At 41.8% G+C, this 23,563-nt stretch overlaps 1 protein-coding gene across 1 annotated transcript in view; it reads left to right on the top strand.

Annotated features, from left to right (window-relative positions):
• MLXIP (MLX interacting protein) overlaps nucleotides 1-23,563 on the top strand; it is a 49,347-nt gene that overhangs the window by 15,584 nt on the left and 10,200 nt on the right. Inside the window, 10 exon segments of the mRNA XM_080406169.1 lie at nucleotides 12,133-12,239; nucleotides 12,573-12,658; nucleotides 13,974-14,051; nucleotides 14,331-14,372; nucleotides 15,672-15,843; nucleotides 16,825-16,914; nucleotides 17,755-17,846; nucleotides 17,999-18,662; nucleotides 22,080-22,201; nucleotides 22,908-23,094. Coding sequence (XP_080262295.1) covers nucleotides 12,133-12,239; nucleotides 12,573-12,658; nucleotides 13,974-14,051; nucleotides 14,331-14,372; nucleotides 15,672-15,843; nucleotides 16,825-16,914; nucleotides 17,755-17,846; nucleotides 17,999-18,662; nucleotides 22,080-22,201; nucleotides 22,908-23,094 — 1,640 coding nt within the window.

The raw sequence follows: 23,563 nt of genomic DNA, 5'->3' as shown, positions 1-23,563 counted from the left end.
GTGGGATGTTCCCCAACTGAAGGGCTGGTGTTGGTGAAGGCATCATCAACACATTTTTTTGCCCTTCTGTCCAACAAAGCTCTAAATAGAGGCTTTTCCTCTGACATGTGCATGGCCTTCTAGAAGTGTTTCTATTTATTTATTTATTTTAAGCTCCTTCCCCCGCCCCCCTCGTTCCAGTCTGGTTTATGTTAACTCTGGAAGTGGTTTTCTCCCTGTGTTATCTATCTTCGATTTTTTTATTTTTTTATTTTTTTTTTAAAAATCTTTCACCAGCCTTAGTTGTAACACAGCGGTGCCTTTATTATACTCCTGCCTTTGGTGTAGTTTCTGGTTCGGCTTTTATGTAAACTTGGAATAAACTGTATGTGCAGTTGCAGTCTTGAGTCTTTAATAACTGCATTTGGTAATAAGTTTGGTGTTTTTCACGCTGCAGGGAGCTGGTTGCAGACAGCTGGTATGAAGGCTTTGTGTCACAGGGGGGAGAGGTGTGGGAGCCTCTCTTCTTTTGAAAACACTTCAGTTGCTTTCAGAGTAAGATCCCTGAAGTCTTGCAGTGTATTTATAGGCTTGTAATGTGGTGTAGAGAATGTTACGCTATCCTCTGTGGCAAAAGTGGGGGTTTCAGGTTTCTCAGCCTGTTGCGCATGGTAAACAGCTCTGGGTTCCTGTTGGTATGTGTGCTGCTCAGAGAGCTGCGCTGATCGGCCATGCTGATACGGTTTGTTTAGGTTTTTCAGAAGCTCTGTGTGTAAAAAGTCTTTGAACCATGATTTGGGTGCTTAAAACAAAGTCCCAACTCATCACGTCTTGCTCAGTTTATTAATCTAGGCTAAGGCCTTAACATTCAAAAGGATCCTGATATGTTCGTAGCTCGCTGTACAAGAGGCCCTTGTCAACAGTTGTCCTTTTAAATGAGAAGGAAGGTGCACTGGGCAGCCATACCAGCTCCCGATCATCTGTATCGGAAAACAGCTTTTGGATGAATATTCTGATTCTGAGAAGGCTGATAGAAAGCCAGCCGCAGAGATCGAGTTTTAGGAAGACGTGGAAAATTTCAAGAGACTGTGAAATAAGCAAGTAGGAGCACTTCCCTTCATATTGAAGCTGCTCTTAAAATGACGCTTTTTACTTCTCACCATGCATGACAGCACACAGGAAACACTTCAAAAACTACAAACCCCAAATGTATTGATCTGATGTGAACTACTTTGTTGATACATTTATTAATACGACGTGTTGCTCAGCATCATAACAGTTGATAGCAGTAGGAAAGTTCCTCTTCCTCCTTAGCAGAGGTTTCATAAGAAAAGATCGCAGTAGAACTTAACACTACTTGCAACATCATGTATGTGTGTGTATATATATATGTTTCCTTTGCCTCACCAAAATGTTCTGACCTTTGAGCAGCAGGGAGGCAAGATGAGGAGGAGGAAGTACTGGAGAGGAGAAGGGGTGCACTGAAGTGTGGTGGCTGTTTTCTGAAAGGGAAGCGTGCAGCGGGGAGGGAGCTGAACAGAAAGCTGTTGGTAAAGATGATGCAGTGAAGAAAATCTTGTAACTCACAGCTCTCACTGCTGCTGATCACGGTGTTAGTTACTGGTGCACCATTGCGAATTACAAAGTCACAACGTATATTAAAGCTAATGTTTGTCTTCAGTTCCTTTCAGGCAAAGAATAGAGCATGCGTTCCCTAAATGAAATTTCTCAAGCTGGTTGTGTTAAAAATATTTTTGACAACTTTGTGGATGATGCTGGAGACTCATCTTCAGTCTGTCTGACCCAGGGCACGACACTGACTCGGCTACATGAACCTTGCAGTCCTGGCACCAGAGCGAAGGGGAACTGGAGAGGGGGTTGGATTTGGAATTTTGCATCTCTGGTAGCTTGACTTCAATTCTTGGGCTGCAGCTTGCTGGAGGAGAACAGCTGTCTGGCATTCTGTGAGCAGGTTTCATGCTTACTGCTTTGAACACAGAGATAACATGATCGTTTTGTTACAAGGGTGAGTCCTTTAAAACAGGAGGCATTAAGCTACGCTGCAGAAAACATTAAAAAGAATTGACTTCCTACCCTCTTACCCAGCACTTTCTGTAGGCAGCACTGGTAACATCTCCTGTACTTAAAGTGGCCCACAAATCCCCACTGCGTAACTGTATTTTTGATAGTTTTAACTGTTTGATCTGAACTTTCCCATGTCTGAACCTATGCTTTTTTGGATGAGAAGCTGTTCATAAGCAGTTAAAAGTGATTTGGTCTGTTCCACTAACAAAGCTGGAAAAAATATATTGCCTAAGTTTAAAAATAAATAATCAATGTTCCAATCATTTTTAAAGGTTATATTACCCTAAGGATCAGAGCAGGGCCTTGAAATTCAGTGAGGTGGTGGCCCGTGTTCAAGTGGAGTGCGCTGTCCTGCAAAACTGTTTTTAAACTTGGTGAGATTATAATTTTCTAGGAAACTGGAGGTAGCAAGTAGTCAAAGCAGTGACTATAGAGGTGGTCAGAGCATCGGCCGGAGGTCCATCTGGCATGGTGGGAGATCAGGAAGGGGAACTGGATGCAGTTTTGCAGGCAAAGGCAGGCATGTCATCTCACACAGGCCAGATCAGAGAATTGGGTAATGAAATGTTAGTGCGTCTATGCCTCTGTTTCCTACCCGCAAAATGAGGGTGAAAGCACTGCAGAAAACTTGTGAGGAATCTGTTAAGATTAAGTGATCATCTGTAAATCAAGGTGTGAGCACCGAAAAGCTAAAAGCATGAGAGGCCGTCGATGAAAGTGCCAAATATTCAGGATGCACTGCATGCCATTTACTCTGTGCATGGAGGCTTAGGATATGGACAGATTGCTTGATCCTCTAATAAAGGCTTTTCATAATAAAAAATGTGCAAACATACCTACATATAAATTCAGGTGCTTCCTGCCTTTTGTAGTGATAATGTATACTACCATATTTTTCCTTTTATGTAGGATTTAATTCAGAATTAAACATGCATTGTTGTTCACTTCAGCTGAGATTTGAACTCCCCTGTATAGAGTCTGTGCTAAATTTATACAGTGTAGGTTCAAGCCCATGCTTAAATCACTAGTTCTTACCTTAAAGGAACCACCCCCCCTTTTTTTTTTGTTTTTTTTGGTTAATGGGTTACTTAGAAATTGTGATAATTTTCACTTTGTATGCTTTCCACGTCTACATCTAATCTTCCAGGAAAACTACAGATTGTGTCTTTTAATATTCTATACCAGAATAGAAACTTTGACTTGCAGTGTTTATTTAAACAAAAATCAGAACAATTCCCTGTGGAGTTTATTTTTTATATAGCAAGCCTCTATTACTGCAGAAGTTTGTAGCTCTCTTAATTGTAAGATTTTTAACAACTGACAGTGTTTGCAATGATGCTTTCTTCTAATGGAAGGTTTGAGGAGACCTGACATTTTTGCCCACAGTGATATCTGACCCACAGATGTGTTCCTAGCAGACCTCAGAAGTAGTTTAGAAAATACGAATTATTTAATGTTTATTTGTAAACAGACAACGCTTTTACCATGGAGATAAAAATAGATTCTATGTTGTCTTGAATTCTGTAGCCAAGTGGGAGAAAAGTTAAGACTGCTTTCTTCTTTTTCATTGACCAAACATGAGCTGAGAAACAGCAATGCCAAATAAAATGATAATGCAGGTGCAGGTCAGCTCAGTTTTTACGGTGTTCCCTTGATACTATTTTCATACTGAGCATGTTAAAATACTTAATAAATTATTCTGTCATGCTGGTAAATTCACCAAGAGCTGGGGAATGTGTAAATTGAAATATGTAAATCTAATCCTTGCTAAAACTGACTCTTGCTGCATTTCTAGTATGGGGCGTGTGACTGGGATATGATCGGCTGGTGGTCTGTCCTTGCTTTGCCACTGACATGCTTTGTGGCCATGGGGGCTGCTTTCCGTCCTGGTATTTCGGACTTGGGCAAGTGAAAGTGGTGGTATCTTGCCTCTGGTCCTGGATCTCACAGCATTGTGGAAGTCCTGTATGTCAGTGTCTTCATTATGGTATATCTGGTAGTTCTTTGAAGAAGCTCTTGATTTTTGGCAGTTGAAGTATATGACGTTTTATGAAGTTCTAATGTTTGTAAAATTACAAAGTGTGTGACCTTTGTAGATGGGCAAACACAAGGACAGCAGGCGTCAAGGAGAGGTTTTGCCTGAGATTTAGTGGTAGACGGTGATGGTGAGGCCCATTTCTCAGCCTTTGACCGAAATATTGGTGGCATTACTTAGGAAGGTTTTTCTGGTTTCTTGTTGTTTCAGTTCTGTAGTAAAGTGAGTCAAGAAAAATGTCTGAAAAGCAGGAACATTTCTGGAAATATCCTTTGATTTCTGTGTGGAAATCAGAAACTGTCTAAATATTCTGAGTCTTTAAATGGATACCGGCTGAAGGACACTGTAGCCTCCAAGTCTCCTTGGTATTTTTACTGTTATGTTCCCCTTTGCTCTGTGCTGTTTCAGGGCTTTTTACCCTTTTGTAACTTACATGAAACCTTGCTTCTCTTGAAAGCATTTCTCCAGTGGTCCTTCCCAGCTGTTGCAAGCTTTCTTCTTCATGGAGTAGACCTTGGCCATGCTAAAACTACAGCGCGAAACTCCTTTCCTTGATTGATTTAATGGTGGTATGAAAATCTGTCGGTGTAGGTATGATAATGCTTTCAAAACACGAGTTTTTCAGCTCTTGTTTTTCTCTGGGGAGGCTGTGGTACCTTGCCTTGGCAAAGCACGGGTCTGCTGGTATAAGCCACGGTAGTGCTCAGCATGCCACAACGCTTACTGGGTCCTTTCACGTGTTGCTAGTGTAGACACGGTCCTTGTCAGAGCAAGAGCTCCACACGCTGCGAACGTTCCGTTATGCAAATGAAGTTAAACTTCCAAATTTTGCTTAAAATAATGTTCAGTCTGTAAAATAAATAAATGAAGGTTTATAGTGCATCGTTGGCAGGAATGTTTGCCTCTGGTGTACCTACTGCTCTTTTACTTTCCAGTAGACCTATACCTCAGCCTTCCCAGCTGAAATCAACCTAGATAACAGGTTCTTTGGGCATGTGTTGTGATTCCAGTTTGCCAGTGGATAACTTTGATTTTTGGGGGGTTTTTTATTTTTCTAACACTTCTTAATATGATAGAGGAAAAAATGTTTGTCCAAATGGACCAAAATTAGTATCGCTGTCCTCAAGATTGAAGTATTATTTTTAAAAGGAGATGAATCAAACAGTGGGGAGGGTTTGGTACTTAACTCCAGCACAAAGTTATTTATTGTACTTAACTCCCCCTGTCATTTGCGGAGTATGGGCAATATAACATCCCTTCACAAACCTGGAGTCTGCTGCCGTGGGAGGATTTCAGGTAAGGAGGATGAACTAGCTAACCAAGAAAATGAGCTGCCCTAATGCTTGCTTTTAGAATAAGCACTGCCTGGGATTAGTATCCTAGGGCTGCAGCTGGGATTAATTTTGTAGGTATGAATAGTAAGATGCTAAAGTGTGGCCTCCTCGCAAGTCCTACGTGCACTCACTCAGTGTAGAAATGTTTGTTTCACTTGCCTGCCTCTTTGCTCCAGCACACAATGCATATAATCTGATTCTCTGAATGAACCTTTGTTTGGGGAAATACTGTTAGTTTTGGCTCTTGAAGAGCTGAGCTGACAGGCCCAACTCCCTAACAAAACAGATTGGAGATTAGAAAACAAACTAAAACCATGCCTTCAAAAAAAAAAATATGCTGGGGAGAAGCCAAAAAGTTCCTTTTCTGTGTTGCTGAAAAAGCTGATCTATTTAGCTACTGTAATATCAAATCAGATTTTTTTTCCTATTGCTTAAATTAAGAGCCTTATTACCATCACCTGAAATAAAAGGAAAATTCTTAGTCCTCCTCAAAAAATGGTGTGATCATGTACAGGAAGGGATCTGGAAAGGCACAGAGGAGTTAGATTTTGAGGCAGGAGTTAACAAGGCAAAAAAGAGGTCTTTTAGCACCTGTAAGTAATACCATAAAGGGTAATGTGAACCTGTTAACTAAAAAGGAAAACAGAATTCATTTCTTTAGGTTGTTCCTGTAAACTGAATTTACAAAATGCACATTTGAAAACAAAATAATTTGCTTACAACTATAGTACACAAGATGCCTATGGTCTATATGAGAAGTGATTCCTGCAGGTCTGCAGTAGCTGCTTTTCCAGGTATCTTTGCTGTGTTTGCTGGAAATATATATTTGGGCATCAGGGTCAGGCCTATGGAATCTGAGCTGCAGCGCTCAGAGGTTTGTTTAAATTCCATGTACGATAGATCTAGGCGAGGTGCTATCTGAGTGCAACAGGAAAAAATAACTTCTCTTGAGATAGAGAGCCAACTCTAGCCAGAAATGTTCCTTGTCCCTACATGTCAAAACAAGTGAAAGATGAGAGGGTGGAAACAAGGGTTTTATGTGCAGAGTACGGTGGTATGTCAAAAAATCTGTGTCCAGCTTCTAGTGCTATCACCCATACACTTTGTAGCTGTAATTAAGTCTCATTGTTTCCTTATTTTTAAGCAAGAGATCATGCATTTCTTCCCTCGTAGGGCATTTTAAAGAACTCTTATTTTGTGCAGTGTTAAGTTCACTGCAATTGCAAGACAGCTTGCCAGCTGAAATTCCTCGCTTGGGCAACATTTACATGTCATGGTGTGGAGAATTAATTTTTTTCTGAATGGGGGAAGGGGATTTTTCAGGTTGGTATTTACAGCAGAGTCTTCCCTATTGTCTTCTACTAGAAAAGGATTTGAAACAGAATCCTATGGTACTGTTTTGGCAGTTTCTGAGGTAGATAAAAAAATGGGGAACTGCAAGTTGAATCAGAAACAACTTAATAAAACATTAGAGCTGTATAAAACCCCCTAAGTTCTACTGTACTATGCTAGATAGTTTCTATTTAATCAACGTATTCAAATTCAACGTATTAAGTAGAGGTCATGTAAGCTGACCAGCCCAGGCTTCTGAGATTGTCTTGGGGGGAATTTATCTTAATATTTAAAACTCTCCTTCCTTGCCACTTCAGTGCTCTTCGTAAAAGTCGGTGTTTCTTAAAATGCAAGCATTTCTTAATGCTAATTAGTAATGAAAAAAACCCCAGACTTCTGGGTTTGCACACAGATAAATGTCCACTTCTGTCTAAATGCAGAGGGTGGTTCTGTCACGTGGTTTTATGCTGACCGAAGGCCATCTTAAAATCTTCTGATTTAAGGGAGGAGAACAAGGGATTCTTCTGTTGTGAGTCATCTTATATCAGAGCTCATGCTTCTACTGATATTGGCAGGAATTTTTCCATTGAGTTTATTGATGGAATGGTTTTTCGGCATTAAGGAGAGCTACTGGTTTAAATTTTGAGTCATCCTAGAAGCTGTGAATGCTGTCTCGCTTGTCCCATACCTGGTCACCCATTTGCCTTGTCCCTACTGAGTCAAAAGCATCACTATAATATCCTGTAAGATCATTCATTAACTGCTTTTCTAGATAATGTTTGTTAGCCATACACTTAAAATGCTGTTCATTGCTAATCACCAGTGGAAGGAAACCCTTTAACTTACAATCATTACAAAAAAAAGAAATCTATGGGGATGAGAACGGAAGAACCCTCCATAGATAATGTTTGCCTGTGTGTGTGTGCCTGAAATGCTTTATTTTGGGTGTTATTAACATAGAAGAAAAGATGAGATTCTCGGAGGCAAAACTTTACATAAAAATGGACATTGCCAGTGTAAAATCTGTTCTGTACTGTGTTAGAATACATGCTTTTCCCTAATTGCATTTCAGCTGATTGAAGACAAATTTTAAAATCAAACGTATTTAAGGGGATCGGGTCATGTTCTCACAATGGACATCTGTTTCTTGTACTTTGCTGCAAATCTATTGATGTTTGAAGCTTTGTAATTGTTGTTAAAATACAGCTGCTTTCATTGGAATTTTAGAAGTTGAGAGTTGTGTTACTCTGACAGATCAGTTCTGCGTTATCTGTCTTGCCTGCTTGGATCTCAGTTGTCTGAGGTAGCTCCTGAGCTGGGGAAAAATCTGTAAAAAAACCTGTGGGAATGGACTCCAGCCTCTCTTGGCATATCCAGGGCTCCTGGATGAAAGCTGCAGCGTATGGAAGTAGCAGCCTCCGTTCTCTGAAAACACTGTGACTCTTCCAAAGCACGTGAGGGCCCCTGCATCCGAGGGGAATTCCAGTTCTGTTGGCTGTTCAGCTGAAGCTTTTTTAGTTGGTTTGCTGTGATTGAATCACTTGAAGACATTTGGTCTCAGGAGGTGGAGATTTCTACATGGGAGACTGAACTGAGCTGCTGGAATGTATTGCACATTATCCACCAGATGGTTTTCAGCCAGTTTGATTTGATCTGTGTTTGATAACTATGAAGATATGACAGTCACATATTCCTCCAGCATCGCCTGTGTGAGCAGGCACATCCCAGGTAGCACAGGCTCTGCTTCTGGTGGCAGTGACTGCTGCAGAATGCGACCGAGAGCCTAATTCCCTCCGTGCTCCTCTCCCCGGGCACTGTCTTTGCAGCACCAACATGCTCTAGCTCATGCCATGGCTGGTGTGGATGCAGCTGTCCCAGCTCGTACCATGCAGTATTTGGTCCAAGCCACCCCTGGGATGCTGTCCTCCTCCCCTCTTTGGAGCCAGCCCTCCTGCAGGGTTGCAGCAGCCATGTAGAAAGAGCCGGGACCATGTGTGCACTGACGTTTTGTGCTCGCAGGTACATTGTGACCATCTAGCTGGTCGGCAAATTGCTCTGCATTTCTTGTAGGAGTCGGTGCGGTCTTCAGAGACAGGGAGCTGACAGGAGCAGCAGCCAGTGGGTGTCTCCATTTATTTTTTTTTGTTGTTTTGCAGCTTTAAAATTTGAAGATGGGTTTCAGTCAGGCAGCTGCTCTCAGTCACAGTGTTATTCAAAGTAATTGGCTTTCCATTGACTTTGGGATTTGGAATAGCATCTAAATATTGTTGTCAGCTTCATGCTGATTCCTCTCTACTGAGGTTAAAGTCGTTTCACTTACAACCTCAAGCTGGACTTGTGCTTTGCTCCCATGGGAGCTAAAAATAATAATTATTTTAAGACTAGGTTCTTAATCACTTCCTTCTTTTGATGCACTACTTTTGTTTAGCATTTTGTAAGAATGTAATAGAAAATGTGTTAAGTATTTGTGTTTTAATTCCACAGCAAACCAACTAAAAAAGCAAGGAGTGTACAAGAATTAATTACAGTTCCTTTCAGGGGTTTTTTTTTTTTTTGTAGAAAAGCATTTGTTCTTGTTATTCTAAGTGAAGGTTATTAGAGTTTTGTTGCTTTGGCAAACCATCCAGTCACACAGAGCTGTGAAGAGATGAACATTAAGTTGACAGATTTCTTAGTCAAAGGCATGTGGGCATTTTGTCAGTGTTGGTGATGCATCAGCATGTTAATCTCCTGTCTCCAAACTGTTAATGTACACATGAAAAACAGAAGAGGTTGTGTTTTAATCTGGGCTTAGAAGGAATGGTAAATCAAGGTACGCAATGATTTTGAGGCAGAGCTGGCTGTGTGGTGATGAACACTGTGAAGATGATGAGATGGTTTGCAGAGATGGGGAAAATATTAAACAGATGGAGATCCACTGTCTGCCCTGACCAACAGCAGCTGGATAGCAGTGAGATAAAATACTTAATTTGGAGATCTCTCCGTAAACTGCAAGTCTTGAAACTTAGAAGTGGGGTTTGGGAGATGTATTTCAGTGGCATGTGGATGCAGTAGTATGGAAAAAAATATTAAAAAAATCCAGAAAGGCTTTTCTAGACTTCAATGAGTGTACAGAGTGTGGTTGTACTGAGTGTCTTAGAGCTCAGCTACGGAGAATTACACAAGTACATTAATACTTTTTTTTCCCTATTCCTTGCTAATAGTTCACATGGTTTACTGTTACTTCCAGTCAGTGGAGTCGGTTGCTGCAGCAAGTCTACTTGCCTTAGAGGGAGCCCATGTTATATTTTGTGTACCAGCTTTTGTTTATTCTTTATTTCGTCTCAGGCACCGGAATTCCAAAGGCTGCAGCGGAGCCTTCTAGCATAGCCTAGTGTACACCCTGCAGGGGCAGCTGGGCCAGCACAGGACTCAGAGGCTTGTTGCTTGGCTGCTGTGCATTGTCCTCTTGGTAAAGTAGCTACCTGATCTCTACACCCACTTCCCCATGCGTACAAAAGCAGAACAGTTTTATTTTTAAGAGGATGAGAAGAAAAAAAAAAAGTATATTTTTACTGTTGGCCACCGCTCATTTGATGGTGATTTACCCTATTGCTACAAATGGCATTATACGTAGTAGTAGAATTGAAAGGGCAGAGATGGCTTTTCTTTACACGTCACTTGGCTGAGGTCTGGCATTTGCTCATCTGTCACTGTCACGGTTGTGGGAGTACCTGAGCGGTACCAGCAGTTGTGGTGCTAACAAGGGAGAAGAGTAACAACGAGCCAAATAATTGAAGAAATTGGTAGTTTAATATCCTACTATTGGTAGCTCTGGCATTCTGGCTTCTGTTGTGTAGGCTGTGAGGACTTTTTACTTGTTTATAGTATTACAAGTTTTCTTTAAGAAAGCTGCTATCAGGAGGTTTCCCAGACCAGGTGGGAAACTGGGAATCAGCAGTTCTCCAGCTTCAGGCCTCCCTCTTCGTGGCCTTGGGCAAGCCAAGGGAAGTGCCTGTTGCTTCTGTAGGATGTACTTCCTATTCTCACAGTGATTTTTAGAGCTTAAGTGTAAAACAGGGTCTTTAGAGGAAGAATAATTCGGTTCTTTGAGTTAATTTGTGCTGCATGTGTGATAGCAAATATACGTTGCCCTAGCACAGGCCAGTTCTAGTCCATCTTTCCAGTGCCACTGCAGTTCATGGTACAGGTCACTCCCGACTGATCCAGTGCTTGGTGATCTTTTCTGAGAGGGCACCGTTGTTGGAGGTGACATTGCTCCTGTTGCTCATTTGTGTGCTCTTCCCTACAGAAAACCTTCACTTTTTGACCTGATGCTTGTAATGTTTCAAGATGAACCTGTTGCCTTTGCATGTGTTACTGTATCAATTGCAGTTGGTGTTGCTGGTCTGCTTCTGGTGTAGCAAGGATGGACAAACAGCATAAGAACACACAAACTTAGGCAGATGTATGGCTAAAACCACAAAAAATGAGAGAGAGAACCTGGGATAGGCACAACAATTATACTTTAATCTGTGGCTTGACATTTACTACATTATGAATATCTCCTACTTCCCCTGCTCTGTCAGTAGTATGGATTCATGATTCATAAAGGTGTGTTTTAAGGGCTGAGTAGTTTGTGTTTATATAGTGCTTACCGGAGTCCCCATTACTTCTTCCTTTTTCCTTTTGTCCCCTTCCTACCTCCCAAGATTGTTCATACATAAGCCATTTCTCTTTCCAGCCTTCCCTTTCCTTGGAGAAAAATTACTATTTCTAGCCTGTTGGTGATTCTTTGTGCCCAGCTGTGTTTACCAGCATTGTAGAATTGGTGGGTAACTTTTTGTCTTGGGCCAGAACTGGCAATTCATTCTTCTTTTCCAGTGTTACCAGCCTAGAAAATCAAATGGAACTGTAGAAACAAACTTGTTGACTTTATCCAGTTCCTCAGCAAAACTTAAGCCAAAACTATATGTGGCCAAATATGCAAAAATCTTTCGGCCAGGTTTTGGGCTTAATTTTGAGCAATTTTGTTCTCAGTTGATGGAAGCTCATCAGCTGGCATTTGAGAAGGTGGGATACTGGCAAGGAGGAAAGTGTGGGTGAAATGAGTTTCAGTCCTGCTGAAGATATTTGTGAGCTCAGTTGTGACAGTTGTTAGCAGGCAGATGAGAACTTGAGTCTTGAAAACTAGACTTGTCTCTGACACCTAGGTCAGTATGCTGTGGACAGCATGTAGCAAAAGTTGTCACTGGCCAAGCATAGCTCATTGCACTTTTTTTTTTTAAACTTCTTAGCAGTTTGGCAGTTTTAGGGGGGTGCTTGTCTTGGAAGGAGTGGGAAGAGAAAAACTGAAAGCAGAATGATTTGTTATCTGTTTTGTTTCAGTGGAAAGCTGGTTTCACCAAAATGGAAAAATTTTAAAGGCTTGAAACTTCAGTGGAGAGATAAAATCCGTCTCAATAACGCCATCTGGAGGGCATGGTACATGCAGTGTAAGTATTGTGCTTGGTTACGTCACTTGCTATAAAATATTTTCTGAGAGGCATACATTTAAGAAGCAAGAGAATTGAAATTACTGTCTAATGAAAAGCTCAAAAAAATCTGCTTAAGGGCCAGATGTCTCGGAGGCTGGCATGGCAGTGCCCTTGGGTCACTGCTTGCTTAAGAGGCTGTGCTGAGTGGTCCAAGCACAGCCTGAGATCTCCCCATTTCCTGCTGGTTATCTGGAGGGAGCCCTAGCTAGATTTTTTTTTTTTTTGCCACTTGCCACTGAAGTGACAGAGCACTCTGTGGAGCCTGCACACGGTGTTTTGTTCTTGTTTCAGACCTGGAGAAGCGCAAGAATCCAGTGTGCCACTTTGTGACTCCGCTGGATGGCTCTGTTGATGTCGATGAACATCGTCGGCCAGAGGTGTGTAAAACCTGAGGAACAGACTAATGAGCTCTAGAGTTTATAACAAGACTTTCTAGTCCGCTAGATGCGAGAGCAGCATAGCAAGTCTTTGCTCTGTTTTCTTTATTAAGAAGGAACCATTAACATAAAGCAGGCTGAACCCATTTTTGTAAGTTTATCACATTGAGATGATCAAGGTGCAACTGGAAGGACATTTGTTATCTATGTAACTTATGCCTACGTTCTAGTTTAGTGAAACCTAAGTCATAGAAGTGCAATTTGAATCGTTAAGATTTTGACAGCCACTGCTGCCTTCTGGCTGGAGATTGCTGAAGTCAGTGGGAAAACAGTGTGACGACTGTTTTCAGGATTGCATCCAAGTGACCTTGTGAGAATTTTCTGTATTTTATTTAATTGATGAGATGTGGTTTCAAGACAACAAGCAATTTCTTTTTCTCTGTCAAGGTAACTTCATCAAAAAAAGTGAATATGGCTTTGGGCACTTTAATTTTTGTGCTCTTTTAAACATAAATGAAAACTAATGTCAGCCCACTGGCTCCTTGTAGAAAACCAGTGAGGCCCTTGATGTAGCAATATGTGACACTCCGTACTGCATAACTAAAATAATTTATAACTCGGAGGAGTTCCAGATGAGTTTGTGGAACTCTCTCAGGGTTTTGAAAGAACAGTGTTGATGTTTGTGTTGAAAGATGACCCTCGAACACAAGAAAGTTGTGTTATGGCTCTCATGAGTCTGCTGTCCCCAACTTACACACTGCTGTCCATGATACATAAGACCCACGTTGTTCTGATCCTTTTGTTGCTATTAGTATGTAGCCTGCAAGGGCACGCTTCTCCCTCAGCTGGACATCAGATTTCTGTTGATTTGTGTCATTCTTAACAGCGTGTGTGTGTGCATGTTCATGTAACCTTGTGAAATTCTCTTTGCCCGTCTTCTGCAGAAGAGGCAATTGCATGCTTTATACATTATATTCAGTGAATTAATTTTAAGGGCTTCCCACCCACCCCACACACCCCACACACACACCCTGTTTTTTTAACTATTGGTTATGGTTGAGCTGATGTGTGAGATGCTGACAGTGCAGTCAGACATCAGCTCTTGTTTGTTGTGGGAAAGATGAGGTTAGTACTGTCAGATTTTCTCCGTGATTGCTGAACTCTGGGACAGTGCGGGCTGCTGATACGTGAGCTCAAACAGAATTAGCGTGCTTTCTTTTGCATTTTTTATGCCTGAATATTTGCTTGGGAATTTATTGAATATTCAGCCATTATGTGATTCCGTGTAACTCATGGTATGTGTTTGTGTTCTCAGGCCATTGCAACATGGAAACGAAGAATTGAAATAGTCATCAGGGAATACCACAAATGGAGAACATACTTCAAGAAAAGGGTCTGTTGGTTTACAGAGTGAAAGTAGCTTACTTGGAACTTGATCAGTATGTTGTTGCTTTTTGAGTTTGATGTCACTTTTGCTAGCATGCAAGAATACTTAAAGTGGATGATAAGCTAGTACAGGCATACTCATCTGATTAGTCCCACTTAACTAAAAATTATTGTGCAGGACTAATTGTGCATGATTGGGTCTTATAAATTTTGCAAGATCAGGTCTTCTACTGGCATGTGCAGGACCTATTCTGACTTTAATATCTGTTTTGTTCTCCTTTTGCAGTTACAGAAACATAAAGATGAAGATCTTTCAAGTTTGGTCAGGGTAGGTAGTACCACTGATAAGTGGCAACATTTATGCTTGTAGAAGCTGCAATGAGTAACAAAGTTGTAACCTGCAGTAGTTTGCATTGATTAAAATCTAAAGACAAGCATCTTGCTTAAGCCTTAATTAAGGTTAGACACCTTAATGTTTTTCTGCACCTTGAAGACCAATGTCAGATTTGTGGCTGAAATTTGTTGGAGGAGAATTGAATGTGAAGTGCAGTGGCAGAAGAAATGAGAATCAGTACTGGGTGCCCAGAAAGTTCAAACTCTTTGAGGGTTGGCACATTATTTCAGCTTATTATGCCTTGCTTGTATAATTGGATCTGTGAAGATGTGTGTGCTACATGTTGCACATCTTCCTGCTGCCTGCAACATGGGCAGTTAATGTGCCATGATCCTAAAAAAGGCAAGATGTTTAAAGGAACATGTGTAAAGGTATCACTAATGAGTATGTCCCATAAAGCCATCAAATCTACTTTGGGCTTATAAAATGATGATCAGAAGCACTGTTCTGATTTTTTAATTTTTTTATTATTATTATTTTTGGAGCTAAGCAGAAGTCTGGATCTGTTCCAGTTTCACAGAACTCTCAGCTGTTTTGGCTGTGAGCTCAAATGCACCATCATCATATAGTGGTATAGTTACCACTGCATGTTGGCTCAGCCACAAGAACTTGATGGTGTGTGCTTTTAGCCTGCAGCAAATGCAAGGCAATGCAATTTACCTTAGCCTGTAGTGAAGGATGGGTAAGCCAAGTCACATTATGTTGTATTTGTCATGGGCTAAAAGTGCCCACAAGAATATCAGCATACTTTGTGCAAAGTCAGATTACAATTACACTTCACTGCATTTCAGAGATTTAGATACACTTCAAGATAGGAGTTGTTTGCTTTGAGTTTTTGCTGTGCACGTTATTTTAAAAACTTTATTCAGACCAAGGGATCATTAAACTGTAGATGCAAAAATAGACATATAATCAATGAAACTGGAAAGTGTTGATGAAGTTATTAAGTTATTTTGTCTTGTGTCCTTCTACTCAACACCTGCTTTTGGGGCAAAAAACTTTACCGGAGGGGTGTGTTATTCTACTGAAGTTTTCTGTTGTTGCCCAGATCAGTGAGCTGAAGTTGTTGGTGTGTTAAAAGTACCACTGATCTGCTTCAGGCCATTTGCATGGCTCCTAAAGGAGAGTTTCTTTCTCTAAAAATGTGAAAAATGAAGACTGTTTTTATCTATCTGTACCAGACTGCTTTAGCTTTGTCTAGACAGCCTGACTTTTCTTCCTTTGCTTTGGCAGGATGATGATGTGGTTCTCTGGCAAAAAAGAAGGTATGACAGAGAAACCCCTGTCCCTATGGAGGAAGGAAGCCTTTTGGATGCAGATATGCTTATATCGGAGTTCACCGACACCCTGTTCTCCACACTGTCTTCACATCAGCTGGTTTCCTGGCCAAATTCCAGGGACATAGGTATTTGTTGGCTGTTAGCTATGTTGCAGTGGGAACCTCTAGGAGAAGTCTGGTTTGTTGCTTTGCTGCTTTTCTAATCGTGCCTAAGAAATTTATCTTACTTTGCTGTTAGAGATCAAAGTAGGTCAGAGGGTGTAGCTGTCTTATGCTTTATAGGTTATGGAATCCCAGTTATTCATCCAAATTTAATTTCTGTCTTAGCTTCTTATGTGCTGCTCCTAGCATTGTCCTCTAATGTTGCTCTGAATAAATCTGTAATGAGTGGTATTTAACTTTATCAGTGGTGAAGGCATTGTTATTTATCTCAAAGTATATATCTCTGTGTGTGTATTTTTGCGGAAGTGCATATATATTTTTCTTTGGATATGTCCCTTAGAACAAGTGCAAGTCGCATCTCCTGTAAAAACAGTCCCAAGAGCTGTACAGTTCTGTCAGATGCTCTCTGACTGAAGGCTGTGACTGTCTAATGGGACAGCAGACATTCACTATGCATCATCGTTGCTGCATGGGTGTCTAAGCTATCCGAGCAACTCCGGAGGAACTGTGCTTTATATGAAGTGTACTTGAGGAAAAATGAAATGGATCCTAGTTTATTTTAAAAGACTGTACTATGAGCTGTGGTGGTTCAGGTTGTGCTTCCCAGCAAGTTTATGTATTGTGCAGCAGGGGCAGGACAGGAGGTTTGGGAGCAGGAGGCATCCAAGCTTGGCAATCCCCCATTAGTTAGAGCCTTTGGGTTTCACCTCTTCCATTTTCCTAGTTGAAAGTTTCATTCCCCAGTGACTTTGGTTTCAGAACTGTGCTGTAGTTTCTGAAGAAAAGCAGATGCTCAGTTCATTTCGGCAGCAATTTTTGTGCAAACATCCTGGCCAGGCCTGGCTGTGGAGTGTGTGTTGGTGTTCTAGCCAAATGCTATATTCCTACTGCTGTTACTGTGCAAATGATGTGAAGCTAATCTGATCTGTCTCCTGAATTTTGCAGCACACTTAGGAAATGCTGACATGATTCAACCAGGGCTTATTCCTCTCCAGCCAAATTTTGATTTTATGGATACTTTTGAGTCGTTTCAGGGTAAGAATCATATGTATAGTCAATTAATTTCTTTAGAATTGCAGTGATTTATGAACTAGCTTTTAACAGAAGATGAAATGTTGCAGATACCTACTCTCTTTAGAAGGCAGGAGATTTGAGTGAATGGTGAATAACACTTGATACACGTTTTCAGTGTTCATTATTTCAAGCAGATGCATATGTGGGTAGGCTCCCTTGTTACTGTGACCCCAGTCCTTTTCTTAATTGGGTTTGAGAGTCACTTAAGGATTCCAACGTTTGACCCATATTGTTAATTTGCCTTTCAAAAGAATTAGCATTTAGACCTTAAGTCATTGAGTGATTAAAGGTAGAACATCAGACTTGGACAGGGGAGCTCACAGAATGACTAAGGTTTTCCCATTTAACGCTTTGTTTACCGTGGAATGTTTTCTGGAACTCTCAAGAATTACATATGACATTAAACTACTACTGACGACTTTGATGGTTACGGATCTTCATGGAAGTCAAAAGTCACATGTGTTTGCTGGGCCTATACGCAGTCTGCATCAGATAACTGGTTTTTGTGGGACTGTGTTGAGAATTTGCTCTTGGCTATCCGCATGTAGGCGAACCTTAAACAGTGGGCTGAGTTTTGTATTGTCCTCAGCTTGCATGAAAGTTGAAGTCTTCCCTGAAGAAATCAGTTCCTCTGGAAGGCAATAATTCATTGCTCAGTCAGCAACAATTATATGAAGCAAAAATCTTGTGGGTTCATTATTTGTTAAATAATATTGATATTCCTGTGAATTTTAGTATCTAGAAATGCTGTACCTTGAGTATGAAAAGTAGAAAATTAATAGGTGACTTTTCATATTTCAGATATATTCATGCCCAGTCGTTCCAGTAATTATTTCCCTTCTGTGTCTGCTGTCAGCTCAGCTACAACAGACAGCAGCAGCCATTCTTCCCAGGTAAGAGGGTTCTTGGTGTTTGAAACATCCTCATCTCAGACACGTGCGTCCTATGAAGACTCTCTGACACGAGCTCTGTCCTTCTCAGAAGGAGTTCAGACAGGAGTTTGAGGGGTCACATCTGAATCTGTAATATTTTTCTTTTCTGTCAGTCTCCTGTCCTGCCGTCGGGTTCCTTGCCCAACACACTTCCAGCAGGGAACATCAGTGATGGACTAATTGCTTCCTCAGTACCTGCTCCTGTCATTCCCGATGTTGGCACTGACCAGTGTTCCAGCATTAGAAGTGGGGGATCTTTCATCCAGTCAGCGGACTTTACTCCCAGCTCATCTCTCAGTGGGCCACAGACTTTCATGCCAGTGTTTCAGACGCCCTTGCCACTGCTTCAACCTGCCACACAACAGCACCAGTCCCCGATGCCTGCAGTGCCTCTGAATTCGAGCTTAAGTTCTCCACCAGCTGCGTTTGCTGCACCAGAAACCCAAAAGTTTGGCCTCTGTGAATCTACGGTTATCACCCACACAGCTTCTGCCACGTTGACCCACAACGCCCCTGCCACCACCTTCAGCCGGAGCCAGAACCTTGTCCTGGCCACGCAGCAGCCGGGTGCAGGAGTGCCCTGTAACCTGGCTTTCCAGACTGCTGTCCTGCAGGGGCAGCCCCGGCCCCAGCTGCAGTCCCAACTGACATTTGCACTCCCCAAAGCTGTTCCTCTGGCCACTGCTGGGACAAGGCCCAAACAGTCACAAAAAATAGTGCCTGCTCCGAAGCCTGAAACAGTGTCCTTATTGTTAAAGAATGCCTTCATCACCCCAGGTGAGAAGCGCTGGTGGGGTGATGTTTTTCTTTTCTGAGTAGGACTAGCAGGAGGGAGAGACCTTCTTGCTTTTCTTGGTTTACATAATAAGTAAAAAATAGAGCTTCCTGAGGGTGTCCAAGGAGCCCCTGAATCCACTGTGGTGTGGCTATGCCGTTCAACGGGATGCTGTAGACTGCTGCAAGGATTGGAAGCAGTTCGGTTGTCAGTGCGAAAGGGGGTGCCTCCTTGTAAAATTTGTGCTGGGCTGTATAGATGGATCAGCACATGGGATAACTAGAGCTCTCTGCTCCTACCCTATAGAAACTTTGAGTTTGATGTTTAATGCTGTTCCGATTTACTCTGCCCCTCAGAGCATTCAATCACGGTAGAGTAGGAGATGGTAAGGAGATAGCGTGGGATGGAGACTGGCAGAATTGCCCTTGTCGTTGACTCCCTGGACAAGTCACTACGCCTGCCTGTGCATTGTCGCACTCTGTAATACCAGGGTACTGGTGTACATCCTTGGGTAATGCTTTGGATGTATTTTGATGTTTGACTTGGGTGTGCCTGAAACTCTTCCAGACAGAAACTACTGTGTTGGCTACAGAGCACCTGTTGAAGTGAACCACTGCACTGGTCCGGATGGAAGTGTGGCTCTCATCTACCATCAGTGCTCCCTAGCAAGACCAGGGTGATGAGAATCAGTCCTTCTAGTGGAGAAGGACTAAGAACCAGGTGGGGAGAGCTGGAGATCATTGTCTCAAGGAATCTTCAGACTTGGGATGCTTCAAGAGCGCATGGTTTTCAGTTCAGAATATGAGTTGCTAACTCATATGCAGGGACCTCCACATTGGATGTGATTTGGAGCCATTGGCACTGCACAAGGCTAAGAACAGCAAGCGTGAGCAGAGTTCTGCTTGCAGTGTTCCATGTGGGAAAGCTCAAGGCTAGAGCAGGACGGGCGGTACACTTTTTCTAGGGGTTATTGCACACTGTTTTTCTAAAAAACTTGTGCTGGCTGGACACCAAGTGACTTCAGCTACCTGAAATGTGCAACAAGAATTCGGAATTCAAGAAGAACCCTGCCTGGAGGAGTATTGTTAAAGAGGCTTTATGAAGGAGTAGGTGTGTCTGCCAGGGCCTGGCATTGTGGTTACCCACCACTAGAAGGGAAAAAAAATAATTAAAATAAATCATCACCGCTCAGGAGTAGAACAGACCCAGGGATCTAATTCTGGCATGTCACTGGGAACAGTTTGGTCTGTGATTAATAGCACTAGGGTGTTAATGGCAGCATTTCTGTCCATAGCGTATTATAAAATGAGAGTCCATGTACCTTCAGCAGTCATGACATGCATTTCTTATTTAGTAAAGCGTTGTAGGCAACTCTTTATTTTCAGAAAGCCTTTGCTCCTAGCTTTCTTAGTGTTTTCTCGGTTGTTCCTCACCCCATATATCACTTTCCCAATGCTTCATCAGTTACCTCTAGACTATTGCAACAAATGGCTTTGTTTCTCATCTAAATTTAAAGTTGTTTCTGTTTTTCATTCCTAGTAGTGGCACGTGTTCAGTGCTCTTAAACTACTGGGACACCAAGCTCAGAGATCAAATCCACAATCTTGTGTAAAGACCGGAACTTTATTTTTGACAATAGAATAAACAGCAGTACTTGTAACTGAGGCATTTATGCGTGTCACTTGTTCAGGACAAACAAATTGCCTCTTGACTATAAAGCAAATTGTATTATAACCTGTGTTAGCAAGGGATGTATAACATTTACTGCCCCGTGGTATAAGGACTGAAAAATCAGCACAGATTGTCTCATCCAGGTGCAAGACTTCACATGGGAAAGAACTCTGCTATCACCACTTCACGATAAATGTTCTCATTCTGAAAGTCTGCAAAAGGTGCATTTGTAGGGTGGAAACATGAAAAATGTAAAAGAGCATCTAAATATGTGCTGATTGTTACAGTTACCCAAATCTGGAACTCAGAAATACCATGTTTGTGCAGCACCATTAATGCACTGGTTAGAGTAGGCTCTTCAGCTCAACAGAGATGTCGTAAGTCCGGCTGAACATCGGTGAACAGTGGAAGGGTTGTGATTCCAGCTTTATATGCGGGAATGCTCAGACAGAGAATGAACTCCCTGTATCAGAGTGACAGTGCTCTCTGCCAGATATACCCACGCAAGGGTGGGCTGACACAAGGTTTGTGCAATCCACAGGCCTTTCTGATAAAGACTATACAGAAACTTTGGTTGATCCAAAACTCAGTTGCTAGTCACAGATGATGCTGTAGGGGAGAGGACATTCGATATCCTGCGCTGTCTCCCTGTTCTGCTGTGTGTCCCCTTCAATATCCTGATGCTAAACTGCAGAGGGGTACATTGGCAGTGCCTGAGCCATTGTGACACTTTTCATACGTCATGACTTTATTAGTACAAAGGAGAATTGAAGCCAATACAGGCTAGAATGAGACTGAGTAAGTTTAGTTTAGCTTTCTCAAAACAGCCGTGTCTTTGCATGATTCTTCTCTTAGTAGCAATATAGGATGGTTAATCATGTTCTCTCTAAAGCCTGGGCAACAACAATGTCAGTTTTAGTGCCATGTTATTAACTGTACATCTGCATTGGTTAAATTGAGATCTTAACACGTTTATGTTAGACTTCAATGCTTTAGTGGAGAAAAAGCTTTAGAGCAAGGATCCTGATTCCTGTCGTGGAGGCAAGTCTTCTGTACAGACTTTTTTTTGAGATTTTTTTTTTGTAACTTTGTGGAGACAACTGGTGCTATTCACAATTATCTCTAGCTGTCTAACAGTGCAGAACTCCTGGTTCTTTAGCCTATTTTCTGGAATTTTAGTGCTGATTCCCAATCACATTTGGTTGTCTTGTGCTTGTGTGTCATGTAAAGCAGCTGTAAAATCAAACCAGGTAGTGAAAAAAGCTAGTAGAGTGATGAGGAAAATAATTTCATATACGTATACAAGGAAGCTGAAGTACTGAATATGCATCCTTTACTTGGTTTCTGTCATTGACCCTTTCTGGGTCAGCAGAGGAAGCCTGAGATCTAAGAAGTATGGATGGGAGAGGAAAGGTGAAGGTGATCCTCCTTCTATCAAACCCAGCTCTCTGATAGAATGAAGACGCTTTGCACCTCCCTAATTTACTAGGTACCTCTGTAATTTCACCTTGAAACAGTGACAGTGATGCTGGAAGCCTCAGCAGTAACTGGTGTGTTAAAGAGTCCTTTGTACTGGATTAATGGGATTGAGATCAGAAAACCGGTGGCACTTTGTATTGCAATGATATAGTACCAAATAGGTGCCCATTAATCCGTTCCCATGTTTAATGACAAGTTATTATATACAAAATAATCTCCAGCTTTTTTTTGTGTCTCATTAACTATTCTAACTGAATTGTGTTCTTCAGCTGCCTTTCAGGGACAGTCCAGAGCTGTGATTGTAACTCCAGCACCTTTAAAAAGAGAGGGGATTTTGACGCCAGCCACGTCTCAGTCTGATGTTGCAATTGCACCAGCTGGAATTGTCAGAGTAAGGAGAAGGAAAAAAAATATATTTGTTTTCTAGGCCTGTTATTTTTAAGTAGTTAGAGCCGTAATGTGCTCAGGAGGGTAACCGGTCCACTAAATCTCACCTGTTACCCAGCGTATGCATTTGTGCATTCAGCATTATGTTTGCTTGGTTTTAGCTTAGCTACTTTATGGGCCTGGAAGCATTATCTAGTCTTCACAGACTCTGTTGCACAACAGTAAGATTGCAAAGAGGCATGTATACACAGTACTATGGATGGGGATGGTTTGTGCTTTTTCTTAATTGTGCAGAAGCTATAAGGAACCCAGGATGCTCACCTTTCCATTTACACATTGGAAGGCGTGCCTTGAGTATATGAGTGGGTTTCCCAATATGTTGTATGCAGGAAGATGGAAATAGATTTTAGTATATTATGCTGTTGATGTGTTGTAATACTGCTTTAAGTTATGAAAGGATGCTGGTCTCCTGCCAGAAGTCTGACTTCAGTGACTGCCAATTCCTTATATATTAGCCCTTGTTTCGTGTCATCAGATTGTTAATCATGTGTTAATTTGCTACTTTTAGTGAAAGGCAAGGTAACAAATATCTCTCTCTCTTTCTCTCTCTCCCCCCTCCTTTCTCCCATCCCTTCTCTTCCTCTGCCCTTCTTTCTGCTCTCTTTTTTCTTTCTCTGTTTTTCTCTGTGCTATTTCTATGCTGTTCCCAGGCTCCCGGGGTGACGGAGTTCCGTAGTAACATTGTGGTTGGTCCAGCACAGCGAGCACCAAGTAGTCAACAAACCCAGTCCACAGTCTCACATCTCTTCTCTCCTAGTGTAGTCCAGGATGCACTGGTGAAAGGAGAGCAAATCTCTTCCCACAGTAGCAGTTCACAAGTTCCCTCACCTACACCTAGTAAGTTAGAAAGCTGCAAGCATTCTCTCTCCCCTACACATGTTAAGTGTGTTCCCATTCATTAGGCAGGGTGTAAATTGGCCTTGAGGATCCCTGGATAATTTTTGAAGGAAAAGCATTTTAGGCCCTTCTGCCCTGCAGCTTCAGTTGCATCCAGTTGTGTGCCATTTTTGTCTTAAACTACTGTGCAGCGTTCCCACAAACTGCGAGTTTGTGCTTCCTCTAAGTGGCTCCTTTCTAAAAAGATGTACTGTCATAGTCACCAAGAAATTCAGCCCGTTTGAAAAGGCATCTGTGTAGAAAGTGCTGAATAGGTTTGTTGTTCAGTATCGTAACTATAATTTTGGTTGGAAGATCTCAGACACAGTCCTTGTTAACCGTAGGTAAGTGCAAAGACTTCTTTTGCATGTGTGTTGGTAGAGCGGTATCTGGGCTGGTTCTAGAGACGTGCTGGTTTTGCTGGTAAATG

Source organism: Falco punctatus, assembly GCF_963210335.1.
Source record: "Falco punctatus genome assembly, chromosome: 1".
Lineage (NCBI taxonomy): Eukaryota > Metazoa > Chordata > Aves > Falconiformes > Falconidae > Falco > Falco punctatus.
The sequence above is the reverse complement of the archived record's forward strand: the minus strand, read 5'-3'. Positions and strand labels throughout refer to the sequence as shown.